Source organism: Cnephaeus nilssonii (assembly GCF_951640355.1).
Source record: "Cnephaeus nilssonii genome assembly, chromosome: X".
In the NCBI taxonomy this organism is placed as follows: Eukaryota; Metazoa; Chordata; class Mammalia; order Chiroptera; family Vespertilionidae; genus Cnephaeus; species Cnephaeus nilssonii.
This window is the reverse complement of record NC_137071.1, coordinates 82,998,479-83,024,771: the sequence shown is the minus strand read 5'-3', so window position 1 is coordinate 83,024,771 and position 26,293 is coordinate 82,998,479. Positions and strand designations below refer to the sequence as shown.

Sequence of the window (26,293 nt, the reverse complement as noted above, 5' to 3'; positions counted from 1 at the left end):
TTCCCTAACTACATTTCTCTTCTTTCATTCACTCATTTATATAACTAATTTAATTAGATTTTACTAATTGTGTAAAATAACATTATGACTAAAAAGAAAACTTTTACAAGAATAAGACATAGTAAAAAGTTAATTGAGTAATTTGTCAAAGTATTGCATGTTAAAAATATTTGTGAAATGTTGTCTTTAAAATTGTCTTTATATATATATATATATATATATATATATATATATATACACACACACACACACTATAGGTCTTTATATATGTGTGTGTGTGTGTGTATATATATATATATATATATATATATATATATATATATATATATACTGTCTTTGTATATATATACTTTATATATATACTAGAGGCCTGGTGCACGAAATTCGTGCACGGGGGCGTATGTCCCTCAGCCCAGCCTGCACCCTCTCCAATCTGGGACCCCTCGAGGGATATCCAACTGCCCGTTTAGGCCCGATCCTGGTAGGATTAGGCCTAAACAGGCAGTCGGACAACGCTCTCACAATCCAGGACTGCTGGCTCCCAACTGCTTGCCTGCCTGCCTTCCTGATTGCCCCTAACCGCTTCTGCCTGCGAGCCTGATCACCCCTAACCACTCCCCTGCCAGCCTGATTGATGACTAACTGCTCCCCTGCCAGCCTGTTTGCCCCTAACTGCTCTCCCCTGCAGAACTGGTCACCCCTAACTGCCCTCCCCTGCAGGTCTGGTCACCTCTAAGTGCCCTCCCCTGAAGACCTGTCCCCCCCTAACTGCTCTCCCTTGCAGGCCTGGGTACCCCCCAACTGCCCTTCCCTGCAGGCCTGGTCACCTCCAACTTCCCTCCTCTGCTGGCTTGGTCACCCCCAACTGCCCTCCCTTGCAGGCCTGGTCCCTCCCAACTGCCCTCCCCTGCTTTCCTGATTGCCCACAACTGCCCTCCCTTGCAGGCCTGGTTCCTCCCAACTGCCCTCCCCTGCTGGCCATCTTATGGCTGCCATCTTGTGTCCACATGGGGGCAGCCATCTTTGACCACATGGGGACAGCCATCTTGTGTTGGAGTGATGGTCAATTTGCATATTACTCTTTTATTACATAGGATATATATATTATTGATTTTAAGAGAGAAGAAGGGAGAGGGAGAGAGAGAGAGAGCAATGTCAATGATGAGAGAGAATCATGGATCAGTCGCCTCCTGCATGCCCTCCACTGGGGACCAAACCCGCAACCCAGGCATCTGCCCTGATCTGGAATTGAACTGTGACCTCCTGGTTCATGGTCAATGCTCAACCACTGAGTGACACCAGTCAGGCCAAAATTGTCTTTATATTTTGAAATGAAATAAGCTTTGGCGAAGTGTTCATTTAATTTTCCTAGCTTACTTAAACTACAAGACGTTTACCTTACTTTATTATAATTAAACTGAAAAAAAAATACATTATATTATAACCAATAAAATACTTCTAAAAGATTTATTTTAGTAGATATGGAAATATAGTTTATGTTTTCATATGCTTGGTTCAATGTAATACTAAAAATAATACCTTAAAATTGTATAGAGATTTACATTTTACAAAATATTTCCATTTCATTCATTAATAATCACAAATACCAATAAAGTAGATGCTAAGTGAGATAATGTAGGTTAAAGTACTTAGCATGATATTTACACAATGAAAGCTAGTCATTCATAAAGGAGAATCTAATTCTTAGAGATATCCTTTAACTTGCCCAAGATAACAATGTTAATATGGAATTACTTAAGCATCATTTGATTAAAAAGATCTGGTTAAAACATAGGATTTCTTAGCCAGAATTGGAGCTAAGGGCATCTACGCTAATAAAAGAGAAAGATGCAAATTGACCATACCTCCGTGACACACATCAGCCAATTAGGAGTGAGTATGCAAATTAACCCAACAAAGCTGGCAGGTTAATTTTCATACACAGGCACGGACAGCCAGGCGGAGCAGGACGCCTGCTATGAGGGGGAGGGCAGGGGGCAGAGGGAGCTACAGGAGCGGCGCTTTGGCCGGGAGCAAAGACTTGCAGGCTTCTGGGTAGCCAGGAGCGAGGACTGAAGGTTCCCAGGTGGCTGGGAGCGAAGCTAGGGGAAGGAAGGCCTATTCTTGCACGAATCTTCATGCAACAGGCCTTTAGTGAAAGTGTAAAAATTTAAATATGTATAGAATTAACTGATATATATTTAGCTTTAAATATATTTTTCTATTAAACAATTTTCTTTTTATTGGTAACTAAGCAACTATATTGCAATGTTTAATGGAAATAATTTGTTATTTATATTTTTCACTCCATTTTCTCTTTTAGAGAACATGGGGTTAATTACAATGGTTTTTTTGTGCCACTCCCTGGTAAAATTCACGTATAGACAGAGATTACAATCTTAGGTTTTTGAAGAATTGAAAATTAGAGACTTAACTCTCTCTCCTCATGAGAAATATTTTTAAGAACACATGGAATTTACTTTTAATTAGTCACCTATGCTCTATTTTGAATATATTTTCTACTTGAAATTAAATACATGAGTTAGCTTCAGCTGTTAGTGCAATAGTACATACAGGGTGTCCTCCAAAAAATGTATACACACTTTAATAGGTGATAGCTCAATTTTGAAAATGAAATGGATTTTAATAAACACTGCTTTTATAATTATTCAAAGTGTGTGTATACATTTTTTTGGACACCCAATATTTAGCTTCCTTCTCTGTACTTGTTCCTAAAATAGGAAAACCAAAAAGTATTTTCTTCCTACAAATATGAAGGAGATATTAAGCTAAGAGTATATGAGAGTAAAATAGAAAAATAAGTAAGTGCTTAGTAAAAATTAAATGTCTTTCTTTGAGTTCCACTTCAAGGTTTTTTCCCCTACATAATTCTTAGGAGAAAATATGTTTTTTGTTACTAGTAAAATTCTTTTGGGTTCCAAAAATTATCTTGATCTAGAATAAGGAAAGCTTTTCCTCTAAAAATATGGCCTGACTTAGTTCTTCTATGTGTATTCCAAGTACTAATTCAGAAATCTTCCTTCTCTACTTCATTCTGAATAGGGTTAAGATCCACAGATGATGTGATTCTATAATTATATAGAAGACAACAATAAATAAACTCCAGTGGCTTGGGCTAATTTGCAATTGTACACACTTCCATAAAGACCCTTAATGTGTAATTAAAGAATAAATTAAAATTCTATCTCCACTTATTTTTTAAAATGTTTTTCAGTGAAAAAATTCACATTGAAAAAACCCTTATTCAACCTGGATTGCATGTTGACTTAGGGTGCACAGCTTGCCATGGCTATATTTTGAACACATAAAAAATAGAGTGTAAAGATTTTAGATTTTTTATCTTTTATTTGGAACACAAATTTCAGCACTTGTAATATAGAAATTTGACTACAGAGGAAAAGAAAGAAAGAAATGTTTAACAATTAGTCCAAGGACCCATATAATACGCGGATCAAGCACTCTGTTGGGAGTACATAGAGATAAATGAGGACAGTTAGGATTCATAGTAGCAAGATATTCTACTTAGCATATGAGAGCTTTCAAGATTGAATTACTGCCTTTAGAAATAAGGGCTAAGTAGGCTATTCTTATTCATTTTATAATGTCTAAGAGTGATTGTTATGTATATATAGCCCATTAATTCTACACAATTTTTCTTTTATGTTCACTAAGGTGGCAACAAGAGCTAAAAGGTCTTTTGAGTATTAAAATAATATATAATTAATGAGTAAGTTTTTTTTATCTAAGGGTCTCTTACTGGGGCTAATCAAATTGATTATAAGATCATAGGCACACAAAAGCATATGTGAAATGTAACCCTGTTGTATAAAATAGTAATTTTTCTTTTCTTCTACCTATCATTCACAAAGACACTATATACTTGTCCCTGCTTATCTGTGGGGGATATGTTCCAATATCCTAAGTAGATGCTTTATGGCTCTAAATTAGGTAAAATGTTGTGCTTCACTTTTCTTCATCTCTAAAGTAAAATAAAGTTCTCCCTGCATGTTGGTTATGAGGATTAAATGAGATAACAGACAAAGAGTAAGTGCTGATGGGGATCAGAGTATGCCACCCCACAATATGCCACTTTGGCATAAGAATTATTTTTAGCTGAAACCAATTGAGAAACAGCAGATATTACAAAAGCTCTCTAACTCTCCCCCTTTCTGTTTAAAGGCAAGGTACATATATCCTTTTGTGAAAATGTCTCTCCCTCAATACCAGGAAGAAAAGAATGACTCTTAATCTTTGGAGACACACTTATCACCCAAAGACCACACATGATTGAGCCTGCATAACAGACCTTTATCTTCTGGTTATTTCCCCCATATATTTACCCTTCTGCAATTTACCACCCCTTGAAGCCCAAACCCCTTTTCCTTTGTCTTGGGGGGCTGAGGGCAAGAATTAAGGTATCAGTAAAGAGACTCTAAATCAGCCCTATAGCATGTGTAAACCCTGGGTAGACAAGGATAAGTAAAAAAGGAAAACAAAATCAAAAGCTGCCTGTTTTATAGAGGGATTTTGTGAAGGGAACAGGGACAAGCATTGCTTTTCAACCTTTAAATAACAAAACATGCCATAGTTATGGAGGTATATGTTCCTAATTTTTACAAGGAACGTAAGTACAATAAAGACTGGAGCAAATATAGCACCCTGTGATATCTTGAGGGATTATAGCTTTGGCAGCACCAGTAACAACATCCAAAACAGGTAAGCAGCATGCTCATGAAAGGCACTCATGGTGAAATGGCAGAGCTTCAGTAGAGACCACAATGCCTGGTGGAAGATTGTGGATGCCCAACAGACATAGCGGTACTCAGCAGATGCCCAGCAAATGATGATGTATACCCAGTGGCACAAGATGGATGCCCAGTGGCAGATGATGAGTGCCCAATGGGAAATGATGGATGACCAGTGGGAAATGATAGATAACTAACAGATACAGTGAATGGTGGCAGGTAATGGTGGATACATCCGTGCTTGACGAAATCCCAGAAAAGTTGCAGCAGTGCATGAGGCAAACAGATTTATTCATGATCACATGGGATACAAGTCCTGGGGTTGTGTATTTTTCTAGGGGACTGGAGTAACTCTGTAGAAACATGGGGATAATAAGCTAGTGACTTGACCATGTCAATATCAAGGTTGTCTCTTTTGTGCACACAAGCTGTGAGACCTTTTAAGGACAATGCAGGTAATATCAGTGAGTAAGGCAAAAAGGTTGTGAAAAAAGGGGGGGGGAGTGGTAGAAAACATAGCAAAGATGGAACCTACGCACTTTAAAAGGTATTCAAGTTACAAAGTTTAAAAATCATTGGCTAGGCTAAAACAAAACTCACCCGTTGGCAGAGTCAAATAAAGAGCTGCCATATCCTGACCTCTGGTTTAGGTGAACACTAAGTGTCAATGCCCTAGATCAGTGGTTCTCAACCTTTTTAATGTCACGACCCTTTAATACAGTTCCTCATGTTGTGGTGACCCCCAACCATAAAATTATTTTCGTTGCCACTTCACAACTGTAATTTTGCTACTGTTAATGAATCGTAATGTAAATATCTGTGTTTTCCAATGGTCTTAGGCAACCCTGCTAGCGGTTCTCAACCTGTGGCAAAATTACAGTTATAAAGTAGCAACAAAAATAATTTTATGGTTGGGGGTCACCACAACATGAGGAACTGTATTAAAGGGTTGCGGCATTCGAAAGGTTGAGAACCACTGCCCTAGAACTTAATATATCATTTATTTGGGAATTTACACAAATTTACATATTTATACAAATAAGAAATTTATTTTATTTTGAGAATAAACTCTAGGTATATCAATTTTAGAGATGCTTTATATATGCGAGAAGATTGCCTTCTGCTATTTGTTAAACAATTCAAAGAAATCAGAGATTCTATTTATCACATGTTTATTTCTGAAAACTACAAGCTTTTCCAGAATATTTAGGATAACCTGGAGTCTACTGAATGACTTTTAATGGAACCCCTGAAAATGCTCATGTTGTCAGTGGTAAATATAAGGATGGGTCTATATTTTCTCTATGTATTCCCAAACACTCTATCCCAAATGTATTTCTGGATTTTGAGTTGGACAATATTTGTTTTTCACTCAAAGGTGTACATCTCTAGTAAAAGGGAGTTGGTTTAAGGAATTCTTCAAAATAAATGAAGATAAAATGGAGGAAGACTTAGCTTATAATCATACTAGTATATTACATTTTAATGGAATAATTAATTTCAAAAGAGCATTCACCATCATATATATTAATCTTATAAAATACATAGGCAGCTAATTTTAGCAACTCTATGCTTTGAGTACAGTTCTTCTTGGAAAAAAATGTTCTAAGTGACATGTAGCATCAAACAGCAATTAAGAATGAGGTGACAGTGACAGACAGGGGATAAGAGGACAAAGGCACCACAAGAAGCTTTTGAGGGTGAAGCTATGTTATCTTGATTGTGGTAATGGTTTCAGGGTTGTTGACATATATCAATTTGTAACTTTAAACGGGTAATTTTTTACATGTCAATTATACAATAAAAAGAAGAAAAGAAAAAAAAAGAGAAGAGGGCATTGGTGTTTGCTTGGCCTGTGTTTAATGGTTGGGTATATCACTGATCAAATCTGAAGCCTTAAATAGATTACTTAACTTCTCTAAACATTTGTTTCTTCATCTACAAAATACAAAAGTAATCATATCTATTGTTTTATGAGGATTTAATGAGTTAATACACACAAAATTCTTCACAGAATACCTGGAAAATAGTATGTTTTCAATTAATGATATATTTTTTATGAATGTGAAGATGAAATGCAGTGACTGTACCCTAGTGCCTTATGGAGTTACTCATCAACAATGTTATTTCTTTTTACCTCCAGTCCTCAAATCCTTTTAAATACTCATGAATATACTTAAGCAGTTGGTTAATATCCTTTGTACATAAACAATCATATGATATATTTTTATAACAACTAATCCTTTTATAACTTCCACAGGACTTTTAGCTGCCAGACTTATTTCTAATGAACAGATTACTTGACTCAAGTGAGCAGAGGAACAAACCCAAATACACTTACCTTCTCAAAGGATCCACATTGACTATTTAGGTAATTATTGCACACATTCCTACTTTAGGAAGATAAGCAAAATATTATAGAGAATTTTTAAAATCTTAAAAAATATTTGATGTTTACTTGCTTGCTTTAGTCTATTAATATGGTTGCATATAATTTGTATGGTTTTTGATTTCTGAAAAGTATTTCCTCTAAATAAAAATAAAGGCCACTAAAATAGATAATGTATTTCCTTAACAAATAACTTAGAATTCAATTTTATACAGATTATTGACTGCATAGACTGCAAATGAATTATAAATATGTTCTTGTCTGGAAAGAAATCATGGCTATCAGAAGGAATATTTGAGTTGGTATATTTCTACATTGTTGGTAGCACACATCTACTCATTTGCAGGAATCTTGTCAAGCTGGCAGGAAAATAGGAAGGGCAAGGACAACTGGTTTTCTAATACATGCTAATGGAAATGTTAAGGCTGGGTATCATTTACTGATAAATTATAAAATTATGACTGCAAATTAAAATTGTAGAATATAAAATTATTCTGTTGCAAAATTTTAACTAGACAAATTTTAACTATTTGATACCAATACATTGGTGATTTTAAGCAGGTGAGGAAAAACAAATTTCTGCTGGTGAATATAAATATTGAGATATTTTTTTAATTAGGCAATTTTTTTAGTGTCATTACCATGGACTATCAAATTGAGTTTGTAGCCAGCCACTATCTTTTTAAAAATATGTTTTTTTTGATTTTTTATGGAGAGAGGAAGTGAGAAGTATAGAAAGATAGAAACATCTATGATGAGAGAGACTCATTGATTGGCTGCCTCCTGCATGCCCCCTACTAGGGATTGAACCAGCAACACAGGCATGTGCCCTGACCAGGACTGAGCCAGTGATCTCTTGGTTCAAGGGTTGAGCCACACCAGCCAAGATAGTTCAATTGTTTTTAATTTTCTATGACCTTAAGGATAAATGTATCTAATTACTCACTGAAGTATCTAATTTCTAAAATAGTATCAATTTTGTATAGCTATCCACTTTCTGTAACCTACATTTATGTTTTATACCTTAAATATTATACGTGTTATTATATACATTTATATTTTATATATGTTGTTCCTCACTAGCGAGATCAAGGTCACCTGAGAGATGAATAGTTCTAGGTCTTACTGTGAAATAAGTCTGGAATGCTTCAAAACTTATGTATGCCTTACATATAAATTTTAAAATTAAACTTTTAATTTTGAGATAACTATATTTTCACATGCGGTTAGTTGTAAGAAATAATGCATGGAGATCAGAAGTGTCCTTTACCCAGTTTTTTTCCAATGGTACCATGTTACAAAACTATAGTAAAATATCACAACCAGGATATTAACATTGACCTAATTAAGATATAGAACATTTCCATCACTGCATGGATTCCTCTTGTTTCCCCTTTTATAACCACATCCACCTTCCTCCCATGGCACCCCAATCTTAAACCTTTAAAACCATTAATATGTTCTCTATATAATTTTTCAGGTAAAGAATGCTATATAAATGGAAGCATGCAGCATGTGATCTTTTGGGACTGGCATTTTTCCCTCAGAATAATTCTCTGGAGAATCATCTAGGGTGTTGTGTGAATCAATAGCCATTCTTTTTTTTTTTTTTTTTTTTTTTTTTTTTTTTTGCTTAGTAGTATTCCATGATACGGATGTATCAGTTTGTTTAGCCATTTACCCATTGAATGTGGTTTTCTGTTTGGGGTTGTTATGAGTGAAGCTGCTATAAACATCAGTGTACAGGTTTATGTGTATATGTATGTAATTAAGTTAAAATGAGGTTTTTCGGCTGGGCCCTAATCCAATATAACTGGTATCCTTGAGAAGAGGAGACCTCAATACTGATAGTAAATGAAAAGACCTGGTGAGGACACAGCTAGAAGGCAGCCATCTGCAAGCCAAGAAGAGAGGCCTTAGAAGAAACCAACCCTGCTAATTCCTTGTCCTCCAATTTCTAACCTCCACAACTATGAGACAATAAATTCTTGTTGTTTTAGCCACCCAGTCTATGGTTCTTTGTTATGGCAGCTCTAGCAAACTAATATAGGAATAACTGACATTTTACTAGGATGAATCTTCTAATCTATGAACACAGTGTCTCCTGATTTACTTGGGTCTTTGATTTCTATCATCACACTTTGTAATGTTAGGTGTACAAATACAGTACATGTTTTATTAATTAAGACCTGAGTATTTTATTTTATTTTGAGCAATTGTAAGTGACACTGAATTTTAATTTTAGCTTTCATGTGGTCATTGTTAGTCTAAAAATGTGATTGACTTCTGTGTGTTGATCTTGTATCATGCAATCTTGCTAAAATAATTTATCAGTTCTAGCTTTTAAAATTTTGCCAATCTGAGAGATAAAAAATGGTATCACAGTGTAATTTATCTTGTATTTCTCAAATGATTAAAATTAAACAGTATATATTTTTTATTGATTAAGGTATTACATATGTGTCCTTATCCCCCCATTGCTCCCCCACCCCAAACTCATGCCCTCACAGACAACAGGGGGGTGAGGGTAAGCAGTTATATATTTAAGGACTGTATATATAAATGTGTATGCATAATTTAAATATTCACAAATATTTTAAAATATATAAAATTCACAAATTGCCTACTCATATCTTTAGCTCATTTAAAAAAATTTTTGAGTGTTGTATTTTTTCCTCAGTTTGAAAGAACTCTATATATTATAGATATTAACCCTTTACCTATAATATATGTTGCAAATATTTTCAATGAATTTATTTATTTTTGAACTTGGTTTTTGGTATTTTTGCCATGTATTTTTGTAATTATTATTCCAATGCCAAAGATGTCAATCTTTTACTTTATTACATCTGAATTTTGAGTCATTGTTAAAAACCCTTTCCATAAAGCTAGGTTACAGATGAATTAACTTTTCTTTTCCTTTGGTATTTGTGTGGTTTTATTTTTAAAATTAGATCTATGATCCATTTAGAGATTTTGTATTTGATATATGGTAAAATTTAATTTCATCTTTCATAAAATGACTATATAGTTGTTTGCCAACATTTCCCAGTGAGTTGAAATGACACTTTTATCATATATTAAATATCCATTTGTATTTGAATCTATTTCAGATTTTTTTATCCTACTCTCTGGTTTTTCTATGTAAGGGCCGATGATCCACTATTTTAATTATACTTTCTAACATGTTTCAATATCTCATCGGGCTAGTCCCTTTTCAAAACTTTTATTTTTCAAGCTATCCTTGCATGATTAATTTTCTAAATTAACTTTAATAGCAACACATCTAACTCCATAAAACATCTTGTAAGCTAAATGTCCAACATACTTAAATATATGACCTAAAACAGTAAAACATCTATAAGAAATAATAGGGAAGCCCTAGTCGGTTTGGCTCAGTGGATAGAGCATCGGCCTGTGGACTGACTGGTCCCAGATTCAACTCTGGTCAAGGGCACATGCCTGGGTTGCGGGCTTAATCCCCAGTAAGGAGTGTGCAGAAGGCAGCCAGTCAATGATTCTCATCATTGTTTTTATCCCTCTCTTCCTTCTCCCTTCCTCTCTGAAATCAATAAAAATATACAAAAATAAAATAATAATAATTAACACTAATAACTAATAATAATAATAGAGGAAAATCCTTATGGCACTGGTCTTGGCAATGATTTCATGGGTATGACACAAAAATAGTGGGACTATATCAAAGTAACCAAAAAGCTTCTACACAACAAAGGAAGCCATCAACAGAGCAAAAAGGCAATGGGAGAAAATATTTGCAAACCATATCCTATATATTAATAGAGGAATATGCAAATTGTCCATTACACTGTAACGTCATGACCGGATCAGCAGGCTGCTTCCCAACCCTCTGCTCAGGCAGCTGCAAGGTCTGGGGTAGGATAGGATATGATAGGAGGGATAAGAAAGGAGAGAGAGAGGAAGGCAGTCCTGCATGCAGACAGGCTGAGAGGAGAAACAGAAATACAGGAAGGGAACAAGAAAAAGACGCAGGAATGGAAAAGGGAAGGAAATGCGGGGCTGCACGCAGGAGGGGGTGGCAACCATGGGGGGGTGGGGCCCTGGAGCAGGTGTGTCTGGAGAGGAGCGGGATGCAGGTGGCGTGCAATGGAGAGCCCCACCCATACACCCCTCCATCCTGGGACCCACCAATGGCCCAACATGAATAACCTAATTTTAAAATGGACAATGCACTTAAATAGACATTTCTGCAAAGATGTATAAAAATGGCCAATAAGCATAGAAAAAGGTGCACAACATCACTAATCATCAGGGAAATATACATCAAAATCACAGTGAGATATCACCTCACACCTGTCAGGGTGGCTATCATCAATAAATGAACAAACATGTGTTGGCGCGGATATAGAAAAAGAGCACCCTTGTATTCTGTGGGTGGGAATATAGTATGGTGATGCTGCAATGGAAAGTAGTATGGAACGTCTTCAAAAATTAAAAGTAGAACTAGCATATGATCTAGTGATCTCACTTCTGGGTATTTATCCAAAAGAATTGAAATCAGAATCTTGAAGAGATATTAGCAAGTCTATGTTCCTTGCAGCACTATTCACAATAACCAAGATGTGGAAACTCCCTAAATGTCCATAGACAGATGAATGGATATATATATATATATATATATATATATATATATGTATATATATGTATGTATATCCTCTCTAACAAAACGGTAATATGCAAATTAACCATCACACCGCTACATAAGCCACTCCCACCAGCCAAGCCACGCCCACCAGCCAATCAGGGCGAGTATGCAAATTAACCCCAATCCAAGATGGCTACAGCCACAGAGAGCAAGGTTTCCCAGGTAACAGAGGAAGCCAAGCTTTCCATAGCCATTGCAGGCCTAAGCCTCCACTCAAGCTACAAAGTTTCAATTATAGAAGGTAAACAAATTCAAACAAATGGCAGCAGAATGGAGCTTGAGAGAGCAGGCCAGGGTTGCCGGCGGCAACAGGGGAAGCAAAGCTTTCTGCACACCCTGGCTGGGCTCACCCGCTTAAGGCTACAAAGTTTCAATTGTAGAAGGTGAATTAACTGCCACAGAAATGGCTGCCGGAGCCCCAGCCTTGGCTCTGCTCCAGGCTACAAAGTTTCAATTGTAGAAGGAAAATAAATTCCAGATACCAGGGCCTCCCCTTGGGTTGCCAGGGGGCGTGGCCGGCCTGCAAACCACCACAGGCCCCTCGCTCAGGCCGCCCCACACCCCAAGGGAACCCCCACCCTTATCTGACACCCTTCAGGGCAAACCAGCTGGCCCCCACCCGTGCACCAGGCCTCTATCCTATCTAATAAAAGAGTAATATACAGATTGATCATCACTGCAACACACAATATAGCTGCCCCCATGTGGTCAAAGATCCTGCCCCCATGTGGACACAAGATGGCCACCACAAGATGGCCAGCAGGAGAGGGTACTTGGGAAGCACCTGGCCTGCAAGGGAGGGCAGTTGTGAGGGACCAGGCCTGCAAGGGAGGGCAGTTGAGAGGGACCAGGCTTGCAAGGGAGGGCAGTTGGAGGTGATCAACCCTGCAGGAGAGGGCAGTTAGGGGTGACCAGGCTGGCAGAGGAGGGAAGTTGGGGGCAAACAGGCTGGCAGGGGAGCAGTTAAGCATCAACCAGGCTGGCAGCAGAGTGGTTAGGGGGTGATCAGGCTGGCAGGCAAGAGCGGTTAGGGGCAATCAGGAAGTCAGGCAGGTAAGCAGTTGGAAGCCAGCAGTCCTGGATTGTGAGAGGGATGTCCGACTGCCCGTTTAGGCCCGATCCCATCAGGATCGGGCCTAAATGGGCAGTCGGACATCCCTCCAGGAGTCCCAGATTGGAGAGGGTACAGGCTGGGCTGAGGGACAACCCCCCGCCATGCACGAATTTCGTGCACCGGGCTTCTAGTATATATATATATATATATATATATATATATATATATATATATATAAATAATACAAATCACATATGCTGACTATGAAGTGTCAAGATCTCACAGTAGTAGAATACTGTGTATCCACATAAATGTATCCTCCCATGATCTTCAGTTTTGATTAATAAGGCCATGCTGTGTTTTGGGGGCTTAGATATTCTTAATTGCTATAGCTTTGTTGTTAATCGCCTTTTTAAAAATCACAAATAAGTATCCTTTTTTTGTTCTTGTTTCAAAAAAGCATCCTTCTTTTTTACTCTTACTGCCATTTCCATCTGAAATTTACTTTGTCACCTATCAAGATCACAATTACTGTTTTCTTACTGTTTCCATTTACTTGATGTACTTTTGTCCATATCTTTATTTTTAGCCATTATGAGTCACAGTTTTATGAGTTCTTATATATAAAATATAGTTGGATCTTTTTTTGTAAGCCAAATTGAAAATATTTTATTTTTAAGAGTGACTTAGATTCACTCACGTTTATTGCTATTACTGATATTGCCATTACTGTTTTCAACTGTCATATTACATCATGTTATAACGTTGAGAACATATTTTATTATGTTTCTTCCTCTGCTTGTTTTCTTTTATATTGTCTAAAGTTTTACATATGTCTCCTTTTCCCCCAATTGACGCCCCCCCCCGACATTCATTCCCACCCAGGACAAGCCCCCACCACCCCAGTGTCTGTGTCCATTGGTTGTGCTAATATGCATGCATACAATTCCTTTGGTTGATCTCTAACCCCCCCTCCCCTGCCATTTGTCTCTGGATCTATTCTCGTTTATCAAATTATGTTGATCATTATATCCCACATATGAGTGAGATCATGTGATATTTATTTTTCCCTGACTGGCTTATTTCGCTTAGCATAATGCTCTCTAGTTCCATCCATGATGTTGCAAATGGTAAATGTTCCTTCTTTTTTATAGCAGCATAGTATTCCATTGTTTAGATGTACCAAAGTTTTTAAATCCACTCATCTGCTGATGGGCACTTAGGCTGTTTCCAAATTTTAGCTATTGTAAATTGTGCTGCTATGAACATAGGGGTGCATATATCCTTTCTGAATGGTGTTTCTGGTTTCTTGGGATATAGTCCTAGAAGTGGGATTACTGGGTCAAATGGGAGTGCAATTTTTACCTTTTTGAGGAAACTCCTTACTGTCTTCCAAAGTGGCTGCACCAGTTTGCATTCCCCACAGCAGTGTAAGAGGGTTCATTTTTCTTCACATCCTCTCCAGCACTTGTTTTTTGTTGATGATAGCCATTCTGGCAGGTGTGAGGTGGTATCTCATTGTTGTTTTGATTTGCATCTCTCAGATAATTAGTGACTTTGAGCATGTTTTCATATGTCTCTGGGCCTTCTGTATGTCCTCTTTTGAAAAGTGTCTATTTAGGTCCTTTGCCCATTTTTTTATTGGATCATTTATCTTCCTTTTGCTAAGTTGTATGAGTTCTCTGTAAATTTTGGAGATTAAACCCTTATTGGCAAATATGTTCTCCCATGCAGTGGGCTTTCTTCTTGTCTTGTTGATGGTTTCTATTGATGTGCAGAAGCTTTCTATTTTGATGTAGTCCCATTTGTTTATTTTCTCCTTAGTCTCCATTGCCCTAGGAGCTGTGTCTGTAAAGATATTGCTAAGACATATGTCTGCTATTTTGCTGACTATGGAGTCTTGTAGGATTTTTATGGTTTCCTGTCTTACATTTAAGTCCTTTAGCCATTTTGAGTTTGTTTTTGTGTATGGTGTAATTTGGTGATCTAATTTCATTTTTTTGCCTGTATCTGACCAAATTTCCTAGCACCATTTATTGAAGAGTCTGTCTTGACTCCATTGTATACTCTTGCCTCCTTTGTCAAATTGCTTGTTTTCTTTTTAAATAAATCTTTATTATTGAAAGTATTACATATGTCCCTTTTCCCCCCATTGCCCCTTCCTTCCCAAAGCCTTCACAACCCTATTGTCTGTTTCTATGTGTTATGCATATAAGCATATATATGAGTTCATTGGTTGATCTCTTCTCCCACTTCACCGTCCCCTGCCTTCTCTCTGAGGTTTGACAGTCTGTTCCATATTTCTATGTCTCTAGATCTATTTTTGTTCATCAGTTTATGTTGTTCATTAGATTGCACATATGAGTGAGATCATGTGATCCTTATCTTTCTCTGACTGGCTTATTTTGCTTAGCATAATGCTCTCTTGGTCCATCCATGCTGTTGCAAATGGTAAGAGTTCTTTTTTTATAGCTGCATAGTATTCCATTGTATAGATTCCACAGCTTTTTAATCTATTCATCTGCTGATGGGCACCTAGGTTGTTTCAAGATCTTAGCTATTTGAAATTGTGCTGCTATGAACATAGGGGTGCATACATTCTTTCTGATGGGTGTTTCTGAATTCTTGGGATATATTCCTAGAAGTGGAATCACTGGGTCAAATGGGAGTTCCATTTTTAATTTTTTTGAGGAAACTCCAAACTGTTTTTCACAGAGGCTGCACTAGTCTTCATTCCCACCTCCTGGCCTCTCTGGCCAAGGGCATACTGCTTCAGCTGCAGACCCCGCAACTACCACCTCCCTGGCTGCTGGGTCCTTGGCCCATTGGTGAGTTGCTGAGTGTGTGCCTCTCCAGCCAAGGGCATGCTGCTTCAAAAGAAGACCCCAGACTCCTACTTCCCCTCCCCTCAGCTGCCAGCTCCTGGGATTTTGAGTGAAGCCTCACTGGATGGAGTCCTACTGCCTCACCTGCAGACTCTGGGGTTCCTGCCCCCCATTCAGGGCTCTGGGACCCTTGCCGTGTTTCACAGAGTGACACCACCCCACCAAGAGTCAAAACACACCAGCCAGAGTCACACTACCACAGCCACAGCCCTGGGACCCCCACCACCCAGGCCATGGACTCTGGGACACTACAGTGAGCTGCATGCCAGTGAGAATGGAGGCAACACTTTCCACAAGAGCTGGAACTATGAGCACATCCACAACAGCTTGCACAATGAGGCTGGGGGTGAGTCACATTGTCAGACAACCTGTGAGAAGACTTCATTCACGAATGAGCAACTAACATTCAAGACCCAAATACATCAGGAGAACCCAAATAACTCAAGTAGGGGACTCCACTTCAACACCTAGCTTAGGAGATGTGAGAGACTGCTCCAATGAGTCCCACAAATTACTGACTACATAAGACCACCCCCAAAAGTACTTGGGTGGCATAACAGTAGGATCTAAGACATAGAAACTATTACAATGGGACAGCAAAAATGTGGAGACAAAGAAACAATACCCAAAGGAAAGAAAAAGGAATTGCCAGAAAAGTAATTAAATGAAATGGAGGCAAGTAATTTGTCAGAGAAAGAATTCAGAGTAATGGTTATAAGGATGCTCAAACTTCTGGATGACAAATACACACAACTCAATGAGAATTATAAGAAGCTTAACAAGAATGTCACCAACATGAATAAGAATCAAGAGGAAATGAAGAATGACATAACTGCAGTAAAGAACTCAATGGAATATTTCAACAGTAGACTAGAACAGCGGTCACCAACCGGTGGTCTGCAGACCACTGGTGGTCCGTGAGGTCTGAAAGGTTGGTGACTGCTGGTTTAAGGAAACGTTTGGAGCAGCAGACCACTGGTAGTCCATGAGGTCCCAAAGGTTGGCGACTGCTGGACTAGAAGAAGCTGAGGACCAAATCAGCAAGTTAGAAGACAAAGTAGAAAAATAAAACCCAAACAGAGCAGCAACTAGAAAAAAAAATTAAAAAAACGGGAAGAGAGTCTAAGGGAGCTTTGAGACAACTTGAAATAAAAGAACATCCGCATAATAGGGGTGCCAGAAGGAGAGGAAGCTGAGCAAGGAATAGAAGACCTGTTTGAAGAAATAATTTTTTTGTCTTCTGTTTATTACATATCTTTTGATTTTAGGAAGATTTGTAATTTTGCGATAGTGGTTAACTTTATTTCATATTTTATTTAATTTGTTTTTTCATGTTCTCTTTATTTAAATTTTTCCATCAGCATTTATCCCCCCTATATCCTTTTCCATCACTAAATTTTATTTATATAATGTTTAATATTCTTAGACCCATGTTTTCTTATTAAATCTACTAGAAGCCTGGTGCATGAAAATTGTATATGGGTAGGGTCCCTAGGCCTGGCTGGCAATCAGGGCCAATCGGGGCCTTCTGGCTGCTGGCTGGGGCCTTCCTTTCCCAGCTGCTGGCTGCCAGTTACCAGCCAGGGCCTTCCTTTGTTCCATGTTGCCCCCTGGTGGTCAGGGCATGTCATAGAGAGCGATCAAACTCCCAATCTCCTGGTCAAACTCCCGGTCTCCTGGTTGAACTCCTGAGGGGACACTTTGCATATTAGCCATATATATATATATATATATATATATATATATATATATATATATATAAACACATACACATATACATATATATACACTAGAGGCCTGGTGCATGAAATTCATGCACGGAGGGGGGGGGAGGTGTCCCTCAGCCCAGCCTGCACCCTCTCCAATCTGGGACCCCTCAAGGGATGTTCGACTGCCCATTTAGGCCCGATCCTGTGGGATCGGGCCTAAATGGGCAGTCAGACATCCCTCTCACAATCCAGGACTGCTGGCTGAAAACCACTCACCTGCCTGCCTGCCTGATTGCCTGCCTGATTGCCCCTTAGCGCTTCTGCCTGCCAGCCTGATTACCCCCTAACCACTCCCCTGCCAGCCTGATCGACACCTAACTGCTCCGCTGCTGGCCCAATTGCCCCTAACTGCCCTCTCCTACAGGCCTGGTCACCCCCAATTGCCCTCCCCCACAGGCCTGGTTGCCCCTAACTGCCCTCCCTTGCTGGCCTGATCACCTACAACTGCCCTCCCCTGCCAGCCATCTTGTGGCAGCCATCTTGTGTCCACATGGGGCAGCCATATTTGACCACATGGGGGTGGCCATCTTGTGTGTTGGAGTGATGGTCAATTTGCATATTACTCTTTTATTAGATAGGATGTTACTTTCTGGTTTGTCAGGTTTTTTGATATTATTTAATTCCCACCCTTTGATTATTATACTTACTTTTTCCTCTTTCCTTTTCTCTTTTGCCAATTTTTAATTACAGTGCTTCTAATTTTATAGAGTATGTAACAAATAATATATATCATATAACAGTGATCTTCTGCCTTTATAACACTTTTGTTTTTGTCTTAGCTCTAAAATTAAATATATTAAATATTCATCATCAACCTTTTTGATGTTTCCCCAATAATCTCTCTTGTGGATGAATCCATTCACTATTCATTTTTTTAAGAAGAGCTTATGGCTTCAGAATCCTCTAAGTTTAAAAAATTTAAAGTTAAAAAAAATTTTAAGTTTTTAATCTTGATGGCAAACTTGTTTAGATGTAAAATGTTGGTTTCAAACTTTGAGAATTTTTCTATATTTTAATTTAAAATTTAACTACCATAAAATTCACCCTTTTAAATCTGCATAATAGAATTTATAGTTGTTCACATTTTGAACATACATACAGTATATACACACTGAGTGTCCAGATTATTATGCTTTCAGAGATCATAATAATCTGGCCACTCAATATATATATATCTCAGCATTATAATCAAGATATAGAAGTTTTCCATATTACCAAAGTGAATGCTCATTTAGAGTCAGTCTTTAGCCTCTGGAAACTAAAGGTCTTTTTTCTGTCTTTATAGATTTGTTTTCTTTAAAATGTCTTTCAAAAAAATTTTGCCTTTTAAAAAATATTGCTTCACTGTTGCTTTGCTTCATTATTATTTTTTTCATTGTGAGGCTAGTATAATTATATCATTCTTCTAAATTATTCCTTATTTTTGCCTGGAATCCCTGAGGATTTTTCCTTTATATTTAACCCTTTGCACTCTCTTGATTTTTTTCTCGATTCCTTTATTCTACTCAGGATTTAATTTTTTAAATACCCCAGATTTTACAAAGCGTGGCAGTAGAATAAAAAACTGGAGTTTCCTTTCACACAAACTTATTTATTTGGATTTTTTTATATTTCAAATTATTGATACATTCAAAGAGTAATTTTAATCTCTATAATTTTTCATGGTGTGATATTTTTTGAAACATTCAACATATGAGCTGCTACCGATGCTAACCATGTCGAGTCACACTCGACATCCGAGTGCAAAAGGTTAAAATCTAATGTCTAAATATATCTCAGAGTTGATTGTTCCAGGTCAAATTTCTGGTACTGGGTCAGCCCTATCAATATATAGATTCAGACTTTCTTTTATTTCTGAAAATCTTTCTTAAATTATAGTTTTAAATATTATTTTCTTCCATTTTTATTTTTTCCTTTTTAAAAATTCTCATTATATGCACATTGGATTTCTTTTTGCTGGTCTTTCTTCTCAAACACTTTCATTCTGACCCCTTTTACTTTTTCTTTATCTCACCTTCATTCCCTGTTGTTTCATATTGCTTCAGTGCTTCTTATTCAGTTATGATATGAATTTATTGTTCTTTACGTACTTTAATGCTCATTTCTGATGTGATTTTATTCTTTTTCTTTTCTTTTATTGTCTTGGGTTCAACTTTTGCTTGACCAATTTTTTTTGTCTGTTTCATTTCTTAGCTTTTAGATTTCTACTTCAAGGTGGTTTTTTTTTTTTTTTTCATAGCTTCAAATGCCTGTCTGAGGAAATTTAATTTTGAAGTATTTTGTAATCATTTTCTTTTTCTTGGTTATTTTTTATTAGTGAAAATTTTTATCAAATGCCTTTTTGAAATTCTCATGTTCTGCTTTACTTTTTATTTTGATTAATTTTTATTTATTTATTCAGTATATATTTATTGAGCACTTCTTTTTCCAAAACTACTTTCTTGAGTCTTAATGCACACTTGTAAGTCACTTCCCTAAAGGCTGAGTTTCCAGAAAAACTTGAGAATTTTCATACTTGAGGTTGAAGGGAACAAAGGTTTTGCCACTCCCAAAACTGTGCCTTCGGGTTATTAAGAAATAAATGACTCAGGAAGAACCTTTGCCCCCTTCCTCCTTATCCCCCAATCCCCTGCTTTCTTGCCTAAGAAATTCAGATGAGAAGGCCTGCTTCAGGAAGGAAATCTTAGGATGTTTGCCTTAGCCTAACTGAATTTAGTATGGTAGATGGAAGGGATCCAAGTAGAGACCTGGTAGCTAGATCACCCCCTGTGTCCCACTGAAGCAAGAGTTTGCCTGCCATGTGTGTTCTGCAATTCCTTAACTACTTGCAAATTGCCCATTCTCATTTTTGAAATCTAAGATCTCATTTCCCTCCTTTTCTCCTTTGTCCAAATTACATATACGTATGTCCAATTTTGCCTCACTGTTTTTGGAATTTTCATGGTTATGTGAATTCTTTGCATGTACATATTAAAATTTTTATTTCCTCCTGCTAATCTGTCATTGTTAATTTGATTATTAGCCCAGCTAGAAGAACTTAGAAAGTTGGAGAAAAAGTATTTTATTTTTAGCCCCCAGAGGGTAAACTTTCTTTTCTGCATGAGTTTGCATCCATCTTAAGCTTTCTGCTAACTTTCCTCCTCTCTCTTTCATGCAGCTTTTCCTGGAGTGCTCTTCCTCTACACACCAGCATGTGGTGGGAGCCTGATAGCTCATTGTGATCTCCGGTTTATTTTTCTGTTTACAGATAACTTAGAATTTGGTTTTCTCTAAATTTAGTGGTGGTATTGTGTAATATTTTTTGTTCTTGTTCTTTCCTGTTGGGTGGGAGTATAGAAGTGTTGCAAGATTTGGATTTAGGATAATGCCATTTTTTGATCACCCATATATTTTTTAAGGGTCAAACTGGCAAAATGAAACAGATAGTATAAGACAAAGTATACCTTCTGTTGCACATTAATTCTAATAACCTTTTCTTACATAATTTTGGAGCCATGGAGTGGAAAAATGCTCACTGAGCTGGTAAAATACTTAGGCTTTGAGGTTAATGTGCCATTAAAACAATAAAGATAAGAAAAGCAGATTTTCAGAGAATACTATTTATAAAATGTCTATTAAGATAATCTATTATCACTGTGTATTTAGAACAGAGTAAATAATTTTTATGTTCTATGAGAGATTATATTTTAGGATTTGAGAACTTAAGGTACACTTTCAGTATCATTCCTCTTAGTTTAATTCCATTATACACTTCAGGGACTAGGAGTCTAGTTCATTCCTTTGTGAGATGAGCATATCAGCAATTAAATCCAAACTGGGTTCTCCAGTTTCCTAGTACAGATTCTTTATAGTTTTCTAGAAGTGATTTTGATTGATCATTATAAATATTAGCTAGATGCAAAATTATGGTTAAAATAAATAGGACATAGAGATGGCAGAAAATAAAAATAAAAATTAGAAACCGCTCTAAAACAAAGTTATCAAAGCTCAGGGGGTGTGGAGGGATTGAGAGGGAAAAAAGAGAAAAAGAGAGAGAGAAAGAACTCATGGACATGAACAACAGTGTGGTTACTGTGAGGGGAGGGAGGGATGAGGGAGAAGAGGGCAGTAGAGGGGGGATAAATGGTGATGGGAAAAATAAAATTAAAATAAGTAAGTAAAAAATATCTCCTACATACCAATAAATAAATATATAAAAAATTTCATTGCCTGAATTTTTATTGTGGTAATGTGACCTTGCATTCATATATTACTAATTAATTTGTTATCCCCTGTCTCTTCATAAAAACATAAAATGTAAACCCCATGAAGAATAGCTATTATTGAGAGCTTATTATGTGACAATCACTTTGTTTGCCAACATTAAAAAAGGTTACTTAAAATATATTTATTAAAGATGTGAGCCTCTTTCACCTTCTTTGTATAAGAGATGGTACTATGTATATAAAACAGAATATAGGGGTGGTGGTGTGTTTCTGACTCTGTCCCATAGTAAGGCAACTGTCATTGTAGATAACACTGAACAATAGAGTATCTATCTATAATTTTAGTATATTATAAAATGTCTGTTTTGCTTTTTGAAGACTGTTACTGATTTATTTAATAAATATTACATACACATCCAATTCCATCTGCCACAATTTGTTTTTTCTTCACTTTTCAAATGATACGAGCAAAACAATTAACTTTATGAATGTTTACTGTGATACCTGACACAAATTCATGACATAATCTGAGATTGAAAAACTAATAAAATTGTACTTACCATAAAGGATTGCCAGCAGAGAAGTTGGCATGACAAGTAGTCCCACTAGCATATCAGCAATGGCTAGGGACATTAAGAAGTAATTGGTGGCATTGTGCAATTTCTTTTCAAAGCTTACTGCCATGATGACGAGAATGTTGCCACCTATCGTCAATATTATTATTATGACGATTGCAAGTGCTGGCCAGTTTTGTACCCCGTCTGGAACTCTGACGCGTCCATCATCGGAGGCATTAAAAATGTCAGTTACTATGGCTGCAACTGGGCTCACAGAAATATCGCATTGCCAAACCAATAGGCCGATTAGGTGCACACTGAAAATTAAGAAGAAAAAAATCAGATACTTATTATATAAGGTGGGTGGGTCAAAAGTAGGTTTATAGTTGTGAATATGCAAAGCACATTCAAGAGTTCTTGTATTATTATTTATTAATTATTTTCCATACGAACAACTGTAAACTTACTTTTGCCCCCCCCCCATTTTGCTTAAACACAATAAATGGCTTATACAAAACAATTGCTTTTCCTTTAACAGACATCATCATCATCATCATTATCATACCTACTTTTTTAATTAAACCTCAGTATATTTTCTATCCAAAGAATACTCTTTATTGAGTGTTTATTATGAGTTAGGCACTTAGCTTACTGAAATATCCTATATAATAAAGAGCTAATATGCTAATGAGGCCAAACAACTCTCTGGATGACCTTCCAGACAAAACTGGGGCTTCAAGGCCAAGCCCCTTGCACAAATTTTGTGTGTCAGGCCTCTAATATAGCTATAATCTCATTTGATCTCATAAAACAACCTCATGAAGTCAGTACTGATTTATATCCATTATGTAGATGAGGAGACTGAGGTTCAGAGAGGTTAAGTAACTTTATCAAGGCAATATAGCCAGTAAGTGGCAGGGAAGGGTCCATACTCAGGTTTCACTGATTTCAAAACCTGTGTTTTAAACTTTTACTCTATGCAAGTAATCTGAAACCATGGTATTGCTTCATTTGCTGTAATGATTTATTCAAATTACATTCATTAAGTGTCCTCTCAAAGTGTAAGTTCTTAATGTGTCTAATAAAACATTTATTTTAATAAAATAGACAAAGCAAACAAGCATATTAAAATTTTCCTGCTTAAAATCAAGAGTTATCTGTACATGACTGTCTTACATGTGTTTTATGTTCAATAACAGCTTTTTAATGAATATTAAGCAGCAATTAGACTATATGTAGTGGTTGCTATTATTTTATGATTATAATAATCATATCATATCTATGCAATTATTCATACACACATGCACACACACCATACTTTGTGAACCAAAACTGTAGCAGTCTGAAAAAGTATTGGCATTATTTAAAGTAAATAAAATATTATAATAATTTTATAGCACATTTAAAAATTATCTCTCTAATATCTTGTTACTATACTATGTATTTTAAGATAATGAAGAAGTCAAAAATTTTTGACATATCATTCTACAAAGGATAGAAATCTAATACTTCAGACCTTTAACTTAAAAATAAGCTTCTCATTAGTCAAAGGTAACATATTCTAAGCAACATGGTGAGGAGAGACATACATAGTAATTTTTATCAAATATTAAAAAGTAATCTCTCTCTCCCTCTCCCTTCCTCTCTGAAACCAATAAAATATATTTTAAAAATACTGAATTACTAAGAAAGCTTGTAGAATGTAAATATATCTATTGTGAAAATAAATAAAGAAATCTATTGTGAATTATAAAATAAAGTGATGGTGCTGGGAAAGATCCTGAAAGAGTATTTACTTTAGGTCCCTGGTTTCAATTCAATTTAATAAATTATTAGTGAGTACTATTTATGGGCAAAGTATTATGAGTTTTATTGTAGTCCAATATGATTTTCTATAGTTTTGTAATAAAAAAATTGGCTATATTATAATTAAATCTAATTTCAAATATTTACATCCTCAGTGAAATATATACAGTCTTTTTACAAAAGAGGAGTAATTTAGGTCTTGTTCTTAAAGCTTATATGAATTGCCATGAAGCCAACAGAAGTCTCATAAAATATGTGCACAAAAATCACAAGTTCTCTTGGAACAGTGCATATAACTTATTCATTGCTACTAAAGTTGTAATGAAATATAATTTTACATGCATAGTAGCTAAACAAAATGATAATTTAATTTAAAAGTCTGAGTATATTTTAAACCTACTGAGTTTTTCCATGGCATATGACAATGAACATAATTAGAAGAGATGAATGCTCCTTGTTTCTCTTAATAGGATGGAAAAAGGGTGATATGGATTTCTTAATTTCATACTAGAATAATTCGGCACACTTTAAAGTAGCCCTACATTCTGGTATATAGACCAATGGCCAAATAGAGTTGGCACAGGCGCATGGAACATTTGTCCTTTCATTTTCTTACACCTGACTCTGCTGATCTGTCTGATCTGACTCTGTTATCACTACCTACCCATTTCCTTTTCCCGTCTGCTCTAGTTCTCTTGGAGCCACACATCCTTGAGACTATCATTCCTACAATAAGTAGTAACATCTAAGATGGGCTATAATGGTGCATATTGGAGATGATCCAACGTTGATGTACTTTATACCGACACTGCTCTGTAAACTTTGTTCCTGAGTGAGCTCTTTTACAGAAATTATAGAGGAGACTGTAAAGCAAGGCGATTCAAGGTTTCTCCACTGTACCAGTCAGTTTACAGAGCCCTGGATCTTTTTTTTCCCCCAGTGCCCAATTCCTCAAAGAGTAGGTTTAGAAGAAACAAACCCTACATTTTGTTAAGTTAAAAAGCAGATATGACTGGGTTACATCATGTTTAGAATTGGCCAGTATTTGAATCCAACTCTTTATTTATACCCTTTATGTTAGATTGTATTAGTTTTAACTACTGGGTCATTGCATCAAGACTTCCAAAAATGGCATTGTTTTCCTCTGTCTAGCTACATCTCCCACCCCAACTCCCTGACTTCTGATGCATTCTTTTGCAACCTCAAATATTCTTTATAAAACCAGAGACTTATAAAGACATTTTATTTTCTTGGTTCAGTTCATGATGAAAGAAGAAGGAAAGTATCTTCTCACTTCTATGTTTTAATCATGGAGAAGGCAATTATGAGCATTGGGATTATTTTTGAATTTAAGATATAATTACCATATTACTTGTTTGAATGCATGAATGGTTGTGTTTATTTGGAGTTCAAATTACAGGGTTTTTCTCCATTTATTGCTTTTGAATAGGAAACACATATACAATTAGTCTATTGAAACAAAAGTCATTTATGAAGATTGAGGTAAATATGGCCTGTTTAACATTTTTGAGCCAGCTACCATAAAATAGTTATCTTTTGGAAAAAAATAATAGCATACTTACAGGAACGAGTGCACCGCTTTCCTTAAGTTCACCATGATTGCTTCAGTGTTAAGCAACCAAAGTTTAAAACTGAGGAAAGGAAGTTTGGATTGGGTTCATAATTCCATCCTTTCTGGGGAGAGAAAAGAAAAAGAAAATTAGTTAAAGGTAAAAATAATTTACATAACAACCAATTAAATAAACTTAAATATACTTATTAAGGGATAAGAAACAATCAATACTAAATTTATTGCAAGTAGGTCAGCATGTTATATCATATAAGTGGTAAAAATGACAAAGAGAATAGATTTTTTGTTATTTACCAATATACAATTATCATAGTTTTTCTAAACATACTTGTACACACTTTATTTATATGGGGACTCCACTAAATCTACCCCTGTTAGAGGACAGAGAGCTTCGAATCGGTGTTTTGAAAAAGAAATGAAGAATACATGTTTCTTTAATTTGCAAACCATTAGGGCAAAATTTGTGATCTAATAATTAGGTAACATCTATAAAGTAAAAAGTTTTCGTCTTATAAGAAATAGAAAACTAAAACAAGTTTTAAGTGTTTTTATAAAGTGAACATACTTTGTACAACTTTTCTAACATT

General features: G+C 36.3%; 1 protein-coding gene across 1 annotated transcript in view; it reads right to left on the bottom strand.

Moving 5' to 3' along the window:
* HTR2C (5-hydroxytryptamine receptor 2C) overlaps nt 1–25,733 on the bottom strand; it is a gene marked incomplete at both ends in the record, with an annotated part of 203,092 nt that extends 177,359 nt beyond the window's left edge. The window contains 2 exons of the mRNA XM_079765702.1: nt 22,313–22,626; nt 25,699–25,733. Coding sequence (XP_079621828.1) covers nt 22,313–22,626; nt 25,699–25,733 — 349 coding nt within the window. The remainder of the gene's footprint in view (nt 1–22,312; nt 22,627–25,698) is intronic.
* Between the last annotated feature and the right edge of the window lie 560 nt (nt 25,734–26,293).